Consider the following 21,766-nt stretch of genomic DNA (forward strand, 5'->3'; position numbering starts at 1 on the left):
AAGAAAAAAGAAAAAAAAGGAAAAGGCTCAATAAGATATACTCAGGAAAGTTAATCTATAACAAAACATGGGACATTGAAGAAAAGCTGGAAAAGAGAAAAGGCCGTGTATGTTAATGTAGCTAGCAGCTAGCTCTACATTGCCACTAGGATCTCAGTACTTCTGCCATTTGAGATCAGTTAGAGGGATGATCTGAATTTCCCCTTGTTGATTGTACATCGTTCTCTTCGTGGAGAATGCCTACTCAGTCATGAATAATCTCACGTGGTACATTTAACATTCAATCAATAGAATAAAATGTAAGACTACTAATTTTTCTTAAACCGTTTGAGTTTATAGGTTCGGGATACTCTTGCCAGTAAAATCTTCACATGCTGTAGCATAATGATGAAGCATGATTTTAAAGTCACCATCTATCTTCTTCCACATATCCTAGTATATGTCTTGTTGGGTTGTAATCAAGAAGATCAGCAAGAGGTGAGAGTTAACTTTTTGGTTTCCAGACATGTGACTTGCGTTCTGAACATGTGAAACTTAATTTCTCTAACTTATTAGTATTAGAAGCTACAGAGTAAGGGCTAACAAGATGTCTTAGTGGACAAAATGCTTGCTGAGTTCAATATTCTGATTCCACATTAGAAAGACAGACCCAAGCTCTGAAAGTTGTCTGCTGACCATGACATGCACACCATGGAACACCCACACTTGCTTTCCCACACATACACAAATATAAATGCTAGCACTTAAAAGACAGAGTGGCAGGAGTATCAGGAACTAGAAGTCACCTTCAGCTACACAGCCAAGTTAAGTCCAACCTGTAGTACTCTAGCTTTAAAAAATGTTTAGTACAAAAGAGTATAATATCATTATTAGTTCAATTATTTATTTACTCTGAAATTAATTATAATTACTCTTCTTAAAACTTTTTATTTATGTGTGGGTGGGTATCACATATACTTGTAGGGGCCCAGGGAGACTAGAAAAGAGTTTCAGAGTCCCTGGAGGTGGAGTTCTAGGTAGTTCTGTCTCATGTATGTCTCCTGAACTCCCATCTTCTGAATGACCAGCAAGCACTTTTAACCGCTGAACCATCATCTGTCTAGATCTTTTTAGTTATTCTTACCAGTTTTTCTTACTCATTTAGGTATAGATAAGAAAGGATATTGTTAATCTGCTATTTCTCTTAATTATTGCTAAAATGTTTAGTCTCACATATTAATAAAATGATATGATATAGATGCATTATTAACTATAACTGAATTATTTAGGTTTATGCAGAAATTATGGCAGTACTTAAGCATGATGATCAGCATGCCATCAGTACCCAAGACAGTGCATCTGATCTGTGCCAGCTGAGTACACAGACTGTGTTCTCTATGCTTGACCATCTCACCCAATGGGCAAGGCACAAATTTCAGGCATTGAATGCCGAGAAACTTGCACAAAACAAACCAAAAGGAGGTAAGGTCAACTAAATATGTGAATATTTTCTTGTACTATCCATGTCAACTTGTCCTAGAGTTAATTCTAAATTTAAGCATTAGTTACTTTCTTTTTTGTTTGTTTTTAAGACACTGTCTCAACATGTAGCCACAGCTGGCCTAGCTTTCCATATATAGACCAAACTCAGAAATCTGTTTTGTCTGCCTCCAAAGTGATTAAGATTAACGGTATGCTCTATGATGCCAGCTAAGCATTGGTTTTAAAAAGTCTGGCTTTATGCATTTGTTTGTTTTTGCGCTACTGGGAATGGAACACGAGGCCTTATATATGGTATGCAAGCATTCTACTACTGAGCAACACCTTCAACCCATGTGCATTTTTAAATTGGTAATAATACACACTTTCCACTGAGGAAGACAGTTAATGTATATGACCTCACTCTAGGGTTAGAGTGGAGCTCAGAGGTAGATGCTTATCTACCTCTGATGTTGGAAACATAAATACTAGAGTTTTTACCTCCAGTAAGGTAAAAATAAAAACAAAATCCAAGAAACTGCAGTTTTAAGTTCTTACTCTTGTATCTATGGATAAGATACATACCTAATTTTTCTCTATATAAGATAGGGTCTTTGTCAGAGTTTTGTGTTTGTACGAGCATCAGTGTGAGCTGAGTACATGATAGAGTGATGCTAAAGTTGTGCCACTCCTCACTGTTAGCTCACTTGCTCCTTGTGCCTCGGTGTGTCTGTCATTTTCACAGTTTTACATTGTAAGTGTTAAAGATTTTTATTTCATTGTTTATTTTCTTGGGTTCCAATACCCTGGGCTGTTACCCAGCAGAATCTGCTGGCACCTGAGCACATGGTTGTCTAACAACAGCATTAGAGCTACTGTTTTGTAATTTTGTTTTTGTGGTATTACAGTTTCACTAATAAAATCAAAGAATCTTTTAGAGTTTTGAATCTCATTAGAGTTACCCTACCAATCAGCCCCTGCACTACAATTGTTTGTTGACAAGACTTGTAATTAATACTTTTCATGTTTTTCAACCACTTTTTTATTGTTCTTGCAGTACACAAAAGGTTATAATCCTATTGCTGCTGTTTCTCCCTCAGCCATTCTCATGGTTATCACATTTTTCTTTCTAGGTTTTGGGACTAATTTTAAAAATTAACAATCTGATATTCCTAAAGAGACTTTCACTTACAAAATTGTCAGTTTATGAGCCACTCCCTCCTTTTATCCATATGCCTGATAAACATAATAGGTTATTATTTTACAAATTTTTCTATATTTATAAATAGCTGCCTGTTTGTAGGAATGTTTACTATGGAGTATGATTAAGTAGCAATTAACCATTTGTAATAGCCTAGTTCTGTTTGTAAAAATCTTACTACTAATTGGCTATTTCTTTCATTAACACTGTAATTAAAATTCTTTCGTTTAAGAATAATACTTGGAGGCAAGGAATAAAAATAGCTCATAGATTACCTAGCATGAAGAAAGGCCAGGACTCAGCTTTCTGCACTGGGGGAGGCAAAACAAAAAGATTCTAAACTTTAAACTATAAAGAAGTCCTATCCCATAATTCTGCATGTTCCTTACTAAATAATTGCATCTTATAAGTATTTTGTAGTCATCAGTAAAAACAAAATGTATTTCTATTATCTCATCTTTGTATCTTTTTTAACATTTAATTATAGCTTTGCATTTGTTCCTTGAGATAATTTGTAAGAAAGGCAAAACAAATATCACAATTTCTGTTTAACAGATGAGAATGAGGTTCAATGAGTTGAATAGTGTTCACAGTTAATAATAATGGGAGAATTGGAGCAAGATCCTCTGAGCAGATATCTTGTTCTTCATTAAGACCAAAATACTAGCCACTAATACATTTGTATTATCTAATGAAAAAAAGTTAAAGTTAGATATGTCATCATTTAAATGTTTATCTTATCAGTCTTTAACTACCCTTTTTTTATTATTTTTTTAATCCAGTATCAAATGTGAATTTTGAAGACTATCAGAGTGTAACTCGTTTTCTAGACCTCATACCTCAGGATACTCTGGCTGTAGCATCCTTTCGTTCCAAAGCATACACACGAGCTGTAATGCACTTTGAGTCATTTATTACAGAAAAGAAGCAAAATATTCAAAAGCATCTTGGATTTCTACAGGTTTGAAATTAATATAGTTAACTTAAAAAAAAAATGTAACATTGGTGGTCATTTATGGTGACATTGTTCTTTTTATTGACTATTCCAGACACTCTTAGATACTAAATATTTGTAATGCTTTAGATGCTTACGGACAGTGGGAAGAGACTGAAGTGAATTTAGTAAGTGTGTTGATGCATTTGTCTTGAATAAGGGGCACTTGTCCTTAAAATGAGAGTAGGGAAATGAGTAACTTCATGGCTATGTCTGAAGTAATGATAGTTATTAGAGGCATCTCCATGGAGTTGGGAAGGAGCATCATGTATGCAAACAGTAAAATGTCAGTTTTAGAATAACATTTAGAGGTGATAAAGGAACACTCTATGTTTTAGAGAACATTAGAAGGTGTATACTAGACCAGTATGATCGTATTTTGCCAAATGTCTGTAGCAGTTATGGAGGAAGAGTATAAAGGGCTATGATTCCGGGCATTACTGTTGTCCTTGCAAGAGGCTTTAGCCTCAGTTTGGGGTGACTGAATAGGGAGATGCAAGAGTGCTGATGAAACAAAGGTTTATAAAATAATATGATGCTATGTGAGAAACAAAAGAGGAAGTATATGAGGTTAAGACAGGAAGCAATATGATTCAAATTGACAGATTTTGCCACTCTGAAAGTAAAGTGTGGCAGAAGGACTGGGAAGCAGGCTGAATGTGCAGCTCAGGGATATATACTTGACAGCTGTGTGTAAGGTCTTACATGTGGTTGATTCCAGCACCATAAATCCACACAGAACACAAATACACCAGGCATGGCATGATGGTTCACACCTATAATCTCAGTATTCAGGAGGCTGAAGCAAAAAACCCACCTAGAAAAGTTGTAACTTATGGCTAAATTTTAGCCCCTTCCTGTCTATGTTTCTCCATATGTTTTGTATCTGTAGTTCATTGTTAAAGTTCGTTCACAAGCATATTTTGTTCCCTGTTTTTCTTTAGATTGAAAATTCCAACTTTGTGTCACTCGCCCATCTGCCTTCCCATGGGTGTGTGTGTGTGTGTGTGTAAATAGCTGAAAGTTGAAAGTTACCGGAAAGAATTTGCAGAATTTTAATAGCTGGTTTCAGTTTAAGTTCTTGATCTTAAACATTTATAACATTATACAGGTCTTTAAGTGTCTTCAGTTCTTCTCTATTTCTCTAATAAAACCATTTTGCCTCTTATCAAGATGAGTATTTTATACCTTCTCTTTGTTTTATCATTTCTACCTCAATCTTAACTAATGGTCTTGCCTCATCCTTCATTATGAAAGTAGAAGCCAAATCTGCAGTAAATTCTCTTTTAATCTCTTATTCCTGGGGAAGACTCTTTGTCAGAATCTATCTTTGCACTATGTTCTTGGTTTTCAGAGTTTTACTCCTTCAAAACGTCCTTTCTTGACCCAGATTATATAGAGCATATAGATATGTTCTACTTAATTTTTAAATAATTTTGAATTAAATCTTGACTCTTCAATAACTCCCTTGATCTTACATTCTCTAACATGTCTCCTTTCTTGTTTCTAATAGCCAGCTTTAAAAAAACCTTGGTTTCTATCCCTGTATTATCATCATCTTTGACTCCTATTCACTCTGTCTATTCTAACAAGCCTTCTCACCCAGCATAGGGGTACACACCTTTTAATCCCAACAGTTGGGAGGCAGAGGCGGATGGATCTCTGTAAATTCAAGGCCAGCCTGGTCTACAAATAGAGTTCCAGGACAACCACAGTTCTGGTACACGGAAAAATCTTGTCTCCAAGAACCAAACCAAACCAAACAAACAAAAAACACCAAGACTTACTTTCTCTCTTTACGTTTAACTTTTGTTGTTGTTGTTAGCTTGTTTGTTTGGGTTTTTAAGATGGGATTTCATGCAAAAAACCTGCCCAGACTGGCCTCTTAACTCATAAACTGTCCAGGAATGACCTTGAATTCCTGATCCTCTTGCCTCCACTTCCCAAAGTCAGAGATTATAACAGTATGACACTATACCAATTTATCTCAGGACTATTCTTGCTAAAAAAGATCTGTGGTCTCTCCATGTTACCAAACTCTGTCCATCTTTTCTTTTCTTTTCTTTTCTTTTCTTTTTTTTTTGGTTTTTCGAGGCAAGGTTTCTCTGTGTGGCCCTGACTGTCCTGGAACTCACTCTGTAGACCAGGCTGGCCTCAAACTCAGAAATCCCCCTGCCTCTGCCTCCCAAGTGCTGGGATTATAGACGTGCACCACCAGCACCCCATATTTTCTTAAACTTGCAGTATCGTTTGGCAGACCTTTCTATTTTTATCAAGACTTTTGATTTCAGCCAGATTTGGTGGTGTATAGTGGTAAACCCAACACAAGTTCAAGGTCTTCAAGGCTAGCTTGGGCTCTATACAACCTTGTCTCAAAACACTCACACAGAAGTGCTTTGTTTTGTCTTTTAATCTAGGAGACGTTTGCTTTTCTCCCATGGCTTCAGGAATATTTTCTCCCCCAGAATTCTGTTCTCACTGGTTTCTCTTACCAGTGCATTCTCCCTACCCCCAAAAAATCACTTTATTGAGTTATAGCTTGTGCACAAAAAGTTGTATATGTGCAACATGTTGATAGATAACATACCCAAAATCTGTCATCGTAACCAATATTAGGAGCATCATTACTTCTAAAAATTTCTCCCATACTATTTATTGATTCATTGTGTGTATGTGTTAAAAGCATTTGATATAAGAGCATTCATTGAACTCTAAGCATTCAATAATATGTACTAACTTCAGTCAGTATGGCTTACTCATCTTTTATAGTGTAAATGTATATGTGTAAGTAATTCCCTAGTCTCCACATCTCCAGGCCCTGACAAGCACCATTTCTCCTTTCTACTTTTATAAAGACCCTAAAGTAGTGACCATGTATATCCTTCTAATATGTCTGTCGTATTTGCCCTACAATTCTTGAAGCAACAGAACAGGGAACTTAAGTGCTATTTACTTTCTATAGTCCTTTTTTAATTTCATTCAACTTTTACAAGTTTTTATTATAAAGATAAATTTTAAAAAAAATTTCAAAATTATATGGGTTGTATATGTATACCCATCATCCAAACTCCAAAATTAACACTTTTTAGTATTTGCTTGTCACATATCCATCTACCATCCACATTCCCACATTCCCTCCTTCAGTTTGTTTTTTATTTTTTGTTGTATTTCAAAGTTTCTGTCATTTACATATTAGGTCTGCTTTATTCCAATTTTTTTCTTTCCCACATAATAAACCTTAAACACAGATCAAATATCTTAAAAGAAGTAAGTGGTGTTTATCAACCTGTGGCACACTTCAGATACAAATAAATGAGCTTCAAGATCAGAACAGCAAGATCTCTCACAATTCCCAATACTCATGCCTGCTCAGTTATCCGAATTCCAGTGCTGATGCTGAGCTGTCCATTTGTGGCATCATTTGTTCATTCATAGTTGGTTGCAGAAAGTGTTGACATCAAGGTCAGACATCTTTCCACATGCTCCAGCTGTAGATGTGGGCTTATTCTTGACTACTTTTTCTTAGTTCTCTATTCTACCACCTCTTACAGCCATTCTTAATATAATAAGCAAATTCTCTTGCTATTTTTCTGCTCAAACCATGAGTAGATAACAATTTTTGTTGAGATGAACACCCAAAAGTTCGGCATTTGCCATGTTGGAAGTGTGCATGATAATCACAGCTATGATTGCATGTCCACCAGGACAGAGTGCTAGAAACAGCTGTGGTGGGCTCAGTTGTCTCTTGACACTGCACTTCTTTGCCTCCTAGGTGATGCTCTGCATGAAGCTTCTTATAAGTGTGATGCTCAGCAGCACCAGTGCTGCTCAGTGTGCACACAGGTCAAATTCCAGCATCTGTCTTTAGCTTCCATTTATTCTGTTTATTTCTAGTATTTTCACACTATCTCTAAAGAATGTCTTTAATAAAGCTAGCTGCTTTCCAGATTTTTATCTTTAAGCCTAAATATCTCCTTTAAGCCAGGGTAATGTTTTAGGTTTGGTAGTCATTTGTGAGTGGCTTTTTTTTTTCAGTTGTTTGTTAAATATAGAGGTTTTATTTGTTCGCTTGCTTGCTTTTCACAGGGTCTTATATGGTCCAGGCTGGTCTTGAACTCAATATGTAGCCTATTATTCCTTAACACTCTTGCTTCTACCTTACAAATGCTGGAATTGAGGTGTGTACCCCATACCCCATTCACAAATTGTGCTACTTGAATTTTAAACTATTTTCATTTGTACTCAAAGAAAATTTCAGGATATGAGGTTCTCTGCAGTGTTCAGGATCACTAATAGTTACTAATGTCAATTTGTATTTAAGTGGAATAAAAGATTCAAGGTAACAGGATGCCTGAAAATTGTAATTTTACTGTGATTCTGCCTCGAAACAATTAAGTCTTATTTTCAGTAAAAAGTCTTCGATTGCTTTTTCCATATGGTTGGCTTTATTTTTTATTGTGTTTCTCCCTCTTACTTGATTGGGGTTTTGCTTTTATTTTTGCCTTTTTTCTTTAATGGATGAACAAAGAAATTGTATGCTGCTATGCATGAGCCAGATGGAGTGGCTGGAGTGAGTGCAATTCGGAAAGCAGAGCCATCCCTGAAGGAGCAGATTCTTGAACATGAAAGTATTGGCTTGTTGAGGGATGCCACTGCCTGTTATGACAGGGCTATTCAGCTAGAACCAGACCAGGTAAGATGACCATTTAAAAGCTGAAGAATGGTGGTAGTTTTGGTTTCAGAACCATATTGCTCAGTGTCATATGTATCTGGAAAATGTTTAAAACTAAACTTTATTTTCCAGACCATTAAAACTTAGAGACTTGCCCTTTATGGTTTTGGTAATTCTTTCTAATGCCAAACTTCTGTGACTTTAAAAGTCCCTTAAATTAGGGCTATGTAGATAGCTCTGTCAATAAAGTGATTGCCATACATGAAGACCTGAGTTTCGTTCCCTGAATCCCCATAAAAATATCAGGTGTAGTGCCATGCTGTAATACCAGTACTGGGGGCGCTGAAACAGGCTGATTTTTGGGTCTTCCTAGCTAACCAGCCTAGCAGACTTGGAGAGCTGCAGGGCATGAGGAACTGATCTTAAACAGGGGTGGGGGGTGTTGGGATGGATACTGCAGCCTTTGAGGAACAATACCCAAGACTGACCTCTGGTCTCTACACACAACAAACATACACATGTATCCCTGCACACAACTAATATAAACATACATACAGACAGACAGACAGACAAAAGAACTCTCCCAGATTAATTAGAGTATTTTTATACTGATAAGTGCATTTAGTAATTCTATAATTTCTTATTTATTTAGAGCAAGGGGAGGCATGGTGTAATGCAGCTCAGTCTTGCCTCAAACAAACTGTCTTCTCATGATGTTCAATTTAATTAAACACATGATGCTTATGTTAATTATCATCTTGACAGAATGTAGAATCTTTTGGATATGAGCCTATAAGCATATCTGTGGGGTATTATCTTGCTTGCTTCAGTTAATAGGTAGACTTTTCTTGAATGTGGGTAGGACTATTCACTGAGGGGTTCTTAAACTATATAAGGTAAAAAAAATGGAGCTTAACTGTCTCCTGGGTAGTTTTAGATCCCATCAAGTTGATAATTAACATTAGCCATGATAGTATTAAAGCCCCAAATCTATATTAATAATGTTGTATCCATTGACTTATGATACATAATCTTAAGCAAGATGTTAAAAATATTGATACTTTTATGTTCTCTATTTGATCTGAACCAAAAATTGGAACAAATATGGAAAAATATAATAAATTCAACTAAAATTATTTTTTCCTGGTACTTTCAATATGTTACAACATTGGTAGTGAGTGCTGCAACATAGCCAAGCCAGGTAGTTGCCAAACTAGGAAAGGTACATATAAGTGGAATATAGGAAATTAAGCTGTTCTTATTTCCTCAGCTATACTTGAATTAAATTATACTTAAATTATTATCTTAAATTTTTTTTTTTTTTAATTTCTAGATCATTCATTATCATGGTGTTGTGAAGTCCATGTTAGGTCTTGGCCAGCTGTCTACTGTAATTACCCAGGTCAATGGAGTACATGCTAATAGGTAATGTTTTATGAAAGAACAGTTTTCTTTTATTATTCTGGATAGGAACTTTTTGATTTGTGAATTGCATGGTTTTATATTCACTAAAATAATGAAACATTTTATATGCTTTTATGATGTTGGAGAAAGCATCAAAATTATTGTAAGGCAGGATTTGGTGGGAGAGGCATGCATGTGTGGAGACCAGAGGACAATTCTGGGGAATCACTTCTCTCCTTTCACCCTCATGTTGCTTCTCAGTTGTCAGGCTTTCATAGCAAATATCTCTCTTCACTAAGTGTTTTTGCTTCCCTTTTCCTACTTTTTAATATTTCATCTCCTTGTTAATAGCTTAGCTTTTATTCATAGAATCTAGAATCATTCTTGAATTAGATTGTTCTTTTGTTTTGTTGTATTTTTCAAGATATAGTTTTTCTCTGTAGTTCTAGCCATCCTGAAATTCATTCTGTAGACCAAGCTGGCCTCAAACTCAGAGACCCACTTGCTTCTGCCTCCTTAGTTCTGGCATCAAAGGTGTGTGGCACAATGCCCAGCTAAATTAGATTGTTTTTTAAGGCAAGAACTTTTCAGAGTTCACCTGTCATTGATATGAATAATTACTTAACTTCAAAATTCATCAGAGTTCTGACTATAGTATTAACACCAGTTGTTTATGCTGTAAAATTTTTGAAATACTATTATAAAATAGATTTTATCTAAAAGATCCATAACTATGAAAGCAATCTTCTTTTCCTAAAGAAAATGGATTTATTTTTGCTCGTGGCAAAGATAAAGATTGAACATTTCTTCCAGTTGAAAGATTACTAAGGAAGTGATCTCTGCTCTTGAAAATATTTTCCATGAGAGAATATATCCCACACCCCAGGTATTCTAGGCAGGCAGATTTGGTCCACAAGGCATGGATCAGTTAATTAGAAAATCAGATTGTGTTTGTAGTTACATATTTTGAAGCAGCCTATCTAATTTCTGTAAGTTAAAATATGTGATTAATAAGGACCTCCGTTCTACCTTGAGACAGAAACACTCACTTTGGCTTGATAGTTATCACAGTAGAGCTCATGAAGCAATAGAAGCTATGCAGATGGAGTGAGATTGCTACATGCTATAGATGTGTTTCTACAAATTGAGAAACATCATCAATAAGGGACAGCAAGAAGCCAGGCGGTGGTGGCGCATGCCTTTAATCCTAGCACTTGGGAGACAGAGGCAGGCGGATTTCTGAGTTTGAGGCCAGCCTGGTCAGCCAGGGCCACACAGAGAAACCCTGTCTCGAAAAACCGAAGGAAAAAAAAAAAAAAACAGGAGGACAACAGGAGTTTGACAGGGGACTTTGTAGTAGCACAAATTGGTGTGTCGAGTTCTTTAAAATATACAATGTAAAATTAATTCCTCTTGTTTTCTATCTGGGACCTAATACATCTCAGTCTTTGGGTTGTAAAAAAGCTCTGGTCATTTCAATGAAAAGATACTGTATCACAGTAAAGCAAAATGGTCAAGAAGGGCTCATATTATTCTTTAGGAGGATCTCTATTTGCATTTAAACAGTTCTTTTTCTGTGCTTCATTCCATTTAATTAATTAACTTTAATAATCCCATCTTAATCCTCATTAATCCTTAATCATCATTTGGTTCATTTGATATAAAGCTTGGGATGACACATCTCTGTACTCCAATAATAATCATATTCTTGATCCTGAAATTTTGATATTTTGGTTTTTAAAATTATTTTCAGTTAGACTTTAAAACTTTAAATGTTTTTTGCTTTTCTTTTAGCCTTGCTCTACATTGGTTTTGGTAATATTAATATTTAGATATTGAAGTATATTCAGTATAGTGCTGTTTTTAGACTTTGGGGAGGAAGATGGTTTTTCAACAGGTCTCATGTAGCCCCAGCTGGTCTCAAGTTCACTGGGTAGCCAGGGATGACCTGAACTTGTAGTCCTCCTGCCTTCACCTACCAAGTTCTGAGATTACCTCTATGCAGCTCCACAGTATGTTTATATGAACCTAGGGTCTGGTGCATGGTTTGCAAATACTCGATCAATTGGGCTTAACCCCAGCCCTCTTTGTAGACCTTTAAAAGTAAATGTCATTAAGTTATTTGTCATACTTTGTGATTTTGCTGTAAAAAGACCAAGGAGCGCATTTAAGGATATTGGTCCTAATCCAGCCTTGTTACTTTGTTCATATTTTTTTCAGTGTTGTTTGTTTTTAATAATATGGGTATACATCTACCTTTATGTGATGTTATTAGATAAGGAATCATCATTTTTAATTATATATACAATTTGAATATTGGCTATAAGCCAGATTCCTTATCCAGAATTATATACTTAAAAAACTGAAAGGCAATATTGAACTCGAGTTGGAAGAGACGTGTCCGGTCTCAAAATGGAGGATCATGATCCAAAGGAAGCAGAGCAGCTGAGGAAGCTGTTTATTGGTGGTCTGAGCTTTGAAACCACAGATGATAGCTTAAGAGAACATGTTGAGAAATGGGGCACACTAACAGACTGTGTGGTGATGAGAGATCCCCAAACAAAACCTTCCAGAGGCTTTGGTTTTGTGACCTACTCTTGCGTTGAAGAGGTGGATGCTGCAATGTGTGCTCGGCCACACAAGGTTGATGGGCGTATGGTGGAACCAAACAGCTGTTTCTAGAGAAGATTCTGTAAAGCCTGGTGCCCACTTAACAGTGAGGAAAATTTTTGTTGGTGGTATTAAAGAGGATACTAATCTGAGAGACTACTTTGAAAAGTATGGCAAGATAGAAACCATAGAAGTTATGGAAGAAAGGCAGAGTGGGAAAAAGAGAGGATTTGCTTTTGTAACTTTTGATATTCATGACACAGTTGAAAAAATTGTTGTTCAGAAATAGCACCCTATTAATAGGCATAATTGTGAAGTGAAAAGGGCCCTTTCTAAACAAGAGATGCAGTCTGCTGGATCACAGAGAGGTCGTGGAGGTGGAGCTGGCAACTTTATGGGTCATGGAGGAAACTTTGGAGATGCTGGAGGAAACTTCGGTCATGGAGGAAACTTTGGAGGTGGTGGAGGAAACTTTAGTGGAAGAGAAGGCTATGGTGGTAGAGGTGGCAGCAGAGGTAGTTATGGAGGTGGTGGTGGTGGATATAATGGATTTGGAGGTGGTGGTGGCAACTATGGTGGTGGTCCTGGTTACAGTAGTAGAGGAGGTTATGGAGGTGGTAGACTGGGATATGGAAACCAAGGTGGTGGATATGGTGGTGGAGGAGGAGGATATGATGGTTACAGTGAAGGAGGAAATTATGGTGGTGGTGGGAACTATAATGACTTTGGGAATTATAGTGGACAACAACAATCAAATTATGGACCCATGAAGGGGGGCATTTTTGGTGGAAGAAGCTCAGGCAGTCCCTATGGTGGTGGCTATGGATCTAGAGGTAGAAGTGGTGGCTATGGTAGCAGGTTTTAAAACAGAAACGGCTACAGTTCTTAGCAGGAGAGAGCGAGGAGTTGTCAGGAAAGCTGCAGGTTACTTTGAGACAGTCGTCCCAAATGCGTTAGAGGAACTATAAAAATCTGCCACAGAAGGAACGATGATCCATAGTCAGAAAAGCCACTGCAGCTTACACAGGAAACCCTTCTTGTTCAGGACTGTCACAGCCACAGCTTGCAAAAAGTGCAGCTATTGATTAATGCAATGGAGTGTCAATTAGATGTACACTCCTGAGGGCTTTTATCTGTTGTAGCTTTGTCTTTTTCTTTTTTCATTACATCAGGTATATTGCCCTGTAAATTGTGGTAGTGGTACCAGGAATAAAAAATTAAGGAATTTTTAACTTTTCAATATATGTGTAGTTCAGTTTTTCTACATTTTAGTACAGAAACTTTAACAAAATGCAGATTTGAAGGTGTTTCCTTGTGAGTTAACAAGTAAAGAAGATCATTGTTAATTACTATTTTGTATGAATTTTGCTAAAGTTAACTGTAAAAAAAATACCTACTGACTTGCAATTAAAGGGGAATCTATTCTCCCCATTTCCAAAACAATGATGAATGGGCACTGACATGTGGAGAGAATAGATATTTGTATGTTTGCAATGTGTGTTTTAGATAATTAGAATTGGATAATAAAAAATAGCGTATTTGTGAATTTAATAGCACTAAGATTACCTTCAAACGAAAAATATCTCGAAAGTTAAAAAAAAAAAAAAACTGGAAGGCTAGCTGCTTCTTTTAACTCATAATCCAAAATATCACTGTTTATCTGGCGTTACCTTAAGTAGAGTCCTTAGAGGAAAATAGCCTGTTAATTGGGGATAGGTGGCTATGGTAGTTTCTTTTTCTATTGCTGTGAAAAACTATTGACTGAAACCAATTGGGGAGGAGAAGGTTTTTATTTTGGCTTACAAGTTACCGTTCATCATCAAAGGAAGCCAAGGTAGGAACTTAAGGAAGGAATTCAAGAAGTAATAAAAGAGAAGAACATGGAGGAACATTGCCCCTAGTTAACTACCAGTCTCATATTTACCTACCTTATGCTGAATAGGCCTACCTGCCCAAGGATAATACCACCCATAGTGCAGTGGGCACTCCTATGTCAATTATCAGTCAAAAGAAGGCCCACATACATAGCCACAAGCCAGTCTGAGGTAGTTCCTGAGGTAGTCCTCAGGTGTGTCAAGTTGACAACTAAAGGAACTAGGACAGTGACACCTACCTATATTGTAGTTCCTCAGGAGGTTGAGACAAAGAATTACATAATAAGCCTAGGATTTTGGGACCAGCTTTGCTAACATAGTAATGCCACCTTTTAAGAGATAGATAGGTAGTAGGAGGAAAGAAAGGGGGAAAGGAAGAAAAGAATTATTACTGGTATTACAAATCAAAAATTCCTAAATAACTGAAAATAGACTAAGAAAACATATGTTGTAGATAGTTGATTTTTTTTTTATATGATATAAGTAACTTTCTTAAATCTTTCTGTTGAATAGCTTATGCAGGCCCCAACTATCCATGACCCACACCAAAATCTCAGGTTTTTTTAGAAGTGCTTTACTCTACCTTAAATTAGCTCTCTTTTGGGCTGGAGAGATGGCTCAGCGGTTAAGAGCACTGACTGCTCTTCCAAAGGTCCTGAGTTCAATTCCCAGCAACCATATGGTGGCTCACAACTATCCATAACGAGAGATCTGACTCCGTCTTCTGGGGTGCCTGAAGACAGCTAAAAAACTATATTATTATTGAGCAATTAACTTTCTTCTAATATATGCCAAAGTTTTTTTTGTCACAAAAAGTCATTTTTAAACGTATCTATCAGAAATAATTAGTGGAGGGCTAGCAAAATGCTCATTGGTAAAGGCATCTGATGTCAAATCTTACCAAGCTAGGTTAGTCTCAGTGACCCACGTGATAGAAGAAGTGAACCCGCAGCCAGCACATTGACGTTTTACCTTCATGTGTGTCTTGTGACACATAATTCATATGTACACTAAATAAATGAATAAATGGATGAATGAATAACTAAGTAAGTTTCTTTAGAGAGTTTGTGTTCGGTTGGTTGCTTGGTTGTTTGGTTGCTTGGTTCATATTTTTGTGACAGAGTCTTGCTATGTGTCCCTGATGGCCTCAAACTCATAGAGACACACCTGTGCCTTCCTCTCCGAGTGCTAAGATTCAAGGTTATTCTGTCATGCCTGGCTTAATTTGTTAAAAAGTTAGTGGAAAATGTCCTTTTAGACAAAAGTCTAAAATCTTTTTGATTGTTTTGGGTAATTACTGTGTCATATCTAAACCTATAAAAATATAAATGCTGCTTTAAATGCAAATAGATTAGAATGTAGTTGATATGCTTCTCTCTTAATAGGTCTGAATGGACAGATGAATTAAACACATACAGAGTTGAAGCAGCTTGGAAACTGTCACAGTGGGATTTGGTGGAAAACTATTTAGCAGCAGGTAAAGTTACTTCTCAAAGTGTTAGCAGCTTTTCCTTGCTATAACTATTCCAATTTAGATATTTAGCAAATTCACAATTATTCTGGCCCATTTTATGATTGTCTCTTTAGTTGTTTGAAGCAGAACAGAGCCATCTGTTGAGTACTTCTTCTGACCCTCTTATAAAGTATAGCAAAACCAGCTGCTCCTGGACCCACTCGTCACAGCATTTCTTGACTTGTTTTTCAGATGGGAAATCCACAACATGGAGTGTCAGACTAGGACAGCTATTGTTATCAGCTAAAAAGAGAGACACCACAGCTTTCTATGATACACTGAAACTAGTGAGAGCAGAACAAATTGTACCTCTCTCAGCTGCAAGCTTCGAAAGAGGCTCCTACCAACGAGGATATGAATTTATTGTCAGGTATTTTGAGGGTAACACTTTTATATTCCTCCTTTATATACATCACCTAGGACAATTTTTACATGTAAATAATCTCATGATATTTTTGGTATATTGCTTAACAGTACAAATTGGCTCTTTCATTCTTCTTTAAATATCCTAACATAGTCTCCTTTAAGTCTATTTATTCACTTGAGGAAAAATGGTAAAAAATAAATGCTATAATTGAAGTACTATAAGACTAAAAGCCAGATACAGTTCTTTGTTAGAATTTATTATATTTTGTATGATCTTCAGTATTACCTTAGTGAAACCAGATATTGGATCACTGAATTTAATTTCACTCTGTTGCTGCTCGGCTATGTTTTTTGTACCTTCAACACTGAGTCATAGACAGTAAGGTAGTGTGACTATACCATGGCTTCTATCACCTAGAAAAAATTCACTATCACTTTATAGGTTTGTTTTACTATATTTGCTATATCAGTTCCTCTTACATTACTATCAGTATTATATAAATATTTCATATTCATTTATAATGAATAAATATTTTATTTTCATGTTGACATTGAAGTTTAATCCTCATACATTTGAATTTAGTTTTTATATATCCTTCAGTTTAACAAGAATTCAGAGATGACATCAAGATACTGAATGATCTAGCATGAATACATTGTTTACACTTAATTTTAATCATATAAAAGTTACTGTTTGTATACCAAAAAAGTATTAAAATTTGCTTTTTCATAGCTGACCTAAAATGCATACTTCATATCTGAGGTTAATAAGAATGAATGTTGTAACTTTCTAATGTGTGCTGTCTATCTTCAGATTACACATGTTGTGTGAGTTGGAGCACAGCCTCAAACCACTTTTTCACAAGTCTCCAGGTGACAATTGTAATGAAGACTCTCTGAACTGGGCAGCTCGACTTGAAATGACCCAGAATTCCTATAGAGCTAAGGAGCCTATCCTAGCCCTCCGGAGGGCTTTATTAAGTCTCAACAAAAGGTTTGTCATACTACTTTAAAAAAAAAAAAGTCAGTTGTCTTAAATTTAGTATCATATTCATATTTTCCTAGGGAGTATTTTTCATTCTACATCTACATTTTCTGTTTCTAGTTCTTGGGAATTCATCACATAGTTGAAACAAACCTAGAACATAATAATTGTTTTTACTGGAGAGATTGCTCAGTCCGTGGTTAAGAACACTTGCTGCTCTTTCAGAAGTCCAGGGTTAGGTTCCAGGCACCCACATGGCTGTTTACAACCATCTGTAACACCAATTCCAAGGGATCGGATACCCTCTTCTGGCCCCCGTAGGCACCAGGCACACATGTAGTGCACATATATGTAAACAGACAAAATACTTATATGCATAAAAATAAATAAGTAAAAAATTTTAAGATATACTGAAATTTTAAAATGTTTAAAGAAAATTTTAAAGAATCAGTTTTATAGCCAAGCATGATGTTTCATGCCTATAATCTCAATATTCAAGCAGCTGAAAGAAAAGAATCCTCTTAGATGTGCAGTGAGCCTTCATAGAAGACCTGTGTAAAAAATACAGGTGTGTATTTTATCTTCTAATTTTTTAAAAATGTAACCAATAAACATATCTTGGAAGGTGAATACCAACACAAGTCAAGAATAAAGTCTAATGCAAGGATAAATCTAAGTAGAGTACCTGCCTATCAACGTATTAGACCTTGGGTTTGATTCTTGATACAAAAAAAAAAGGCAAAAACAAAATAGAATAAAGCCCAGATAGACTTATAAGACACAAGTGGAACAGTTTGTTATTGCTTTACAAAGGAAGGATTGAAATAGTACACTGACAACGTTCTATGTTGGGAAGAGTTTTTTAAGTTATTGAATATACTCACAAATGTTACTTTTCTGTTTTGCTATATTTTTGTAGGCCGGATTACAACGAAATGGTTGGAGAATGCTGGCTACAGAGTGCCAGGGTAGCTAGAAAGGCTGGGCACCATCAGACAGCCTACAATGCTCTCCTTAATGCTGGAGAGTCACGACTTGCCGAACTCTATGTGGAAAGGGCAAAGTGGCTGTGGTCCAAGGTACTGGCCAAGGGAACCTCATCAGAAAATGTTGTTGGAACTGTCCATGTCTACCAAAGTCCAGCTGGGAAAACCCTTAGTCCAGATTCAGAACTCTTTTTATGTCACTTGTCTTCATTCTGTAGTCTAGGTAGAAAGGTTGCTGCTTCTGCTGCTGCTTCTTTTAGATTTATTTTTATTCATTTTATATATATGAGTGCAATATTGCTCTCTTCAGACACACCAGAAGAGGGAATCAGATCCCATTACAGATGGTTGTGGGCCACCATGTGGTTGCTCGGAATTGAGCTCAGGATCTCAGAAAGAGCAGCCAGTGCTCTTAACTGCTTAACCATCTCTCCAGCTCTGAAGACTGCTTCTTGTATTCTGCAGTTCTCAAATAAAATACAGATTTTAAGTTTTATAGTAATTTTCTCTTGGTTTTCATCTGTTCTACATATTTCTGAGGAAAATGACCAATTCTCACTATATTTTTCTCTCTGTAGGTATATAGGATATATGTAGTAAGTCCTCAGTATGTACCTCATAAATGATTATAACACCTTCTCACTTAATGACTTTGGGAAGAAACACTTCTGTGTGGACATGTCAGTGTTACATGTCATCACCTGTTAGGAAAGCTTCATAACAGACACCCCAAGTCCCTAGATCCCAGCAATAGAAATAGGAGCTTTTTAAATATATGAACTACTTACTAATTTTATGTCTCATATTTAAATGATAGCCACTAGTTTAGAATTAATAGTAGGCACAACATGTTTTGCAGTTAACATTTTGTAGTTCTATGTAATGCCATATGTGATTGTAGAAATTTAGTGATGACTAAGAGAGGACAGGGGAGATGTTTTCTAGATCGATGGGGAAAGTGGTAATCAAGCCTGTGTTAGATGATACCAGTGTTAGTCTTTGTGTTACCTAAACTCAATATGCTCAGAAGGCAACTCATTGCTTAATATAATACCTGTTTCTCTTCACATTCCTGCTTTTTCTGAACAAGCCACGTTTCCATCCCTTTATCTAGAACAAATCAGGGCTTTTATCTTAAACTCTTCCCACTCCTGCACATCCACATCCAGTCTTATGCTAAGTCTTTGCTCTTTAATTTTAGAAATGTTTTTTGAATCATCTCTCTTTTTCCTCCTACTTTAATTCATGCCATTATTTTCAGCACCTAACAATACATAGCTTTCTTATGGATCTCAGAATTTCTCTGTTTACATTACTGTAGTCTGTGACCTTTCCAAAATGCACTTTGAAACATACTGCTTCTTTAAAAGATTAAACTGTTCAAAATATTCTTCATATATTTTGGATTAAGTGTGAACTCTGGGAAATACACAAGTCCATTTCTGGTGAAGCACTGTCCCATCCCTTCAGCTTTATTTGCCCCCGTCTCACAAATGCTTTATTTAAGCTTGACCTAAAATGAGACTGCTGCTGCTTCTCAAACATATTAGGATTATATCCCAGTAAGCTCATTGTAAATTGAAAAATCCCTTAAAGTCAGAAGTGCATCTATATCCCAAACCTAACAAACACTGAGGCTTGGTCCCCTTCTTCAGGTTTGCTTTCCCTGCTCTCAGTCACCTGAGGTCAGCCTATGGCTGAAAACATTAAATGGAAAACCTCAGAAATGATCCATAAACTGTACCACTGTAGTGATAAATTTTAAAAATATTTAAATGATAAATCAATACAGTATTTTAATCTCTTACTGTACCTTATTCATAAATCCAACTTCACTGTGGATATATATAGTTGAGGAAAAAACCTAGCATCTGTAGGATTTTTACTATTCACAATTTGAGGCATCCACTGGTAGTCTTGGAATATACCATTTGCAAATAAGGGGAATTTGCATACTGATAAGTATCAATTGTTTACTTTTATCAGTATGTAGACTGGCATCTGTGACTCAGTACCCTTGACCAGAAACTCCTTAATCATAGATCATAATTTAAAGTATTGTTTCTGCCTGATATGATAGTATAGGCCTGAGATTATAGTACTCAGGAGAAGAAAAATCAAGGGCAGTCTGGTCTAGATAAGAAATTTAGTGCCAACCAGAATCATATAGTGACCACATTCCAAACCCTCAAGCACAAAAATTAAGTCTTTCTTCTAAAGCTGGAGAAATGGCTGGTCATTAAGAATATTTGTTTTGGGGAGGGCTAGAGAGATGGCTCAGCGGTTACGAGCACTGACTGCTCTTTCAGAGGTCCTGAGTTCAATTCCCAGCAACCACATCGTGGCTCACAACCAACTGTAATGGGATCCAATGCCCTCTCCTGGTTTGTCTGAAGACAGCTACAGTATACTCACATATATTAAAAAAATTTAAAATATATATATTTGTACATCTAGCACAGGACCTAGATTTTAGTCCCAGTATCCATATGAAGTGGCTGAACCTGTAACTCCAGTTCCTGGGCATCTGACATCCTATTCTAGCCTTTGAGTACATCTGTACATATATGGCACACATATACACACTTAAGCCCACACTTGTACATTTGTACACATAGAATAAAATCTAACTAAAATGCCAGAAAAATTTCTACTCATTGACCAAATTCAGATTTTTTTTTTCTGTTTAAAATCAAAATCAGATTTTTTTTCTTTCCTGATTACTGCAGGCTCACTTTCTCTCTCTCTCTCTCTCTGCCTCCCTTCCCCCTTCTCTTTTTTGATTTTTAAGACTGTTTCTTTGTGTAGCCTCTATAGACCAGGCTAGCCTTGAACTCATCAGCCTCTGCTTCCCAAGTATTTCTTGCTCTCTTATTGATCTGTATCTTTAAATAGACTTGAGGGACTTTCTTCATCTGTGTTTATATGTTATAACATTCAGACATGTTAGTGTTTTACATAGTTTGTTTCTTCAGTTGATTGTGAACTTCTTTTTATTCTTTTTGTTTGGTTGCTTGGTTCTGTTTTGTTGAGACAAGATCTAACTGTAGCAAAGACTGACCTTGAACTTGTGATCCTCCTACTTGCATCTTGTGAGTAGTACAAATATTATAGACATGCATCATCACGTCCAATTAACTATGAACTTTTTAAGGAAAAGATTTTAATTTAAAGTTCATTGTTATTCCAGATCATCAACATATATCTTCAGTTCCTTATACTTTAATTTTAAAAGGAATGAGTAAATAGATGAATGGTTAAAGCGTTCTACATGAGATGAGTCAATGCTTCCTTAGATCTTTAATAAGGAGTGATAGATAAACTTGAATTTACAAATGAACTTGTTAAGACAGGGTTTCTCTGTGTAGCCTGGTGGCCTCAAACTCAGATTTGTATGCTTCTACCTCCAGAGTGCTTGGATTAAAGGTGTGTGCCATCATAGCCTGACTAAGGATATATTTTTAAATTAAAAACATATTAATTGCCTTTTCTTTTTAGGGTGATGTTCACCAAGCACTTATTGTTCTTCAGAAGGGTGTTGAATTATGTTTTCCTGAAAATAAGTCCCCAACTGAGAGTAAACATATGTTAATCCATGGTCGAGCTACACTGCTAGTTGGTCGGTTTATGGAAGAAACAGCTAACTTTGAAAGCAACGCAATTATGAAAAAATATAAGGTAAGTATGTGTGTAATGTAAACCA

The 21,766-nt window shown here is 36.2% G+C and overlaps 1 protein-coding gene and 1 pseudogene across 1 annotated transcript in view; both read left to right on the forward strand.

Annotated features, from left to right (window-relative positions):
* Positions 1 to 21,766, forward strand: part of Atr (ATR serine/threonine kinase) — a 98,634-nt gene that overhangs the window by 50,142 nt on the left and 26,726 nt on the right. The window contains exons 26-35 of the mRNA XM_031344052.1: positions 340 to 477; positions 1,269 to 1,461; positions 3,442 to 3,620; positions 8,182 to 8,346; positions 9,659 to 9,750; positions 15,599 to 15,690; positions 15,919 to 16,096; positions 16,907 to 17,086; positions 17,997 to 18,156; positions 21,562 to 21,741. Coding sequence (XP_031199912.1) covers positions 340 to 477; positions 1,269 to 1,461; positions 3,442 to 3,620; positions 8,182 to 8,346; positions 9,659 to 9,750; positions 15,599 to 15,690; positions 15,919 to 16,096; positions 16,907 to 17,086; positions 17,997 to 18,156; positions 21,562 to 21,741 — 1,557 coding nt within the window. The remainder of the gene's footprint in view (positions 1 to 339; positions 478 to 1,268; positions 1,462 to 3,441; positions 3,621 to 8,181; positions 8,347 to 9,658; positions 9,751 to 15,598; positions 15,691 to 15,918; positions 16,097 to 16,906; positions 17,087 to 17,996; positions 18,157 to 21,561; positions 21,742 to 21,766) is intronic.
* On the forward strand, positions 11,776 to 13,904 carry LOC116072587 (annotated as a pseudogene).

The sequence above is a fragment of the Mastomys coucha genome, unplaced genomic scaffold (genome assembly GCF_008632895.1).
Source record: "Mastomys coucha isolate ucsf_1 unplaced genomic scaffold, UCSF_Mcou_1 pScaffold23, whole genome shotgun sequence".
NCBI lineage: Eukaryota > Metazoa > Chordata > Mammalia > Rodentia > Muridae > Mastomys > Mastomys coucha.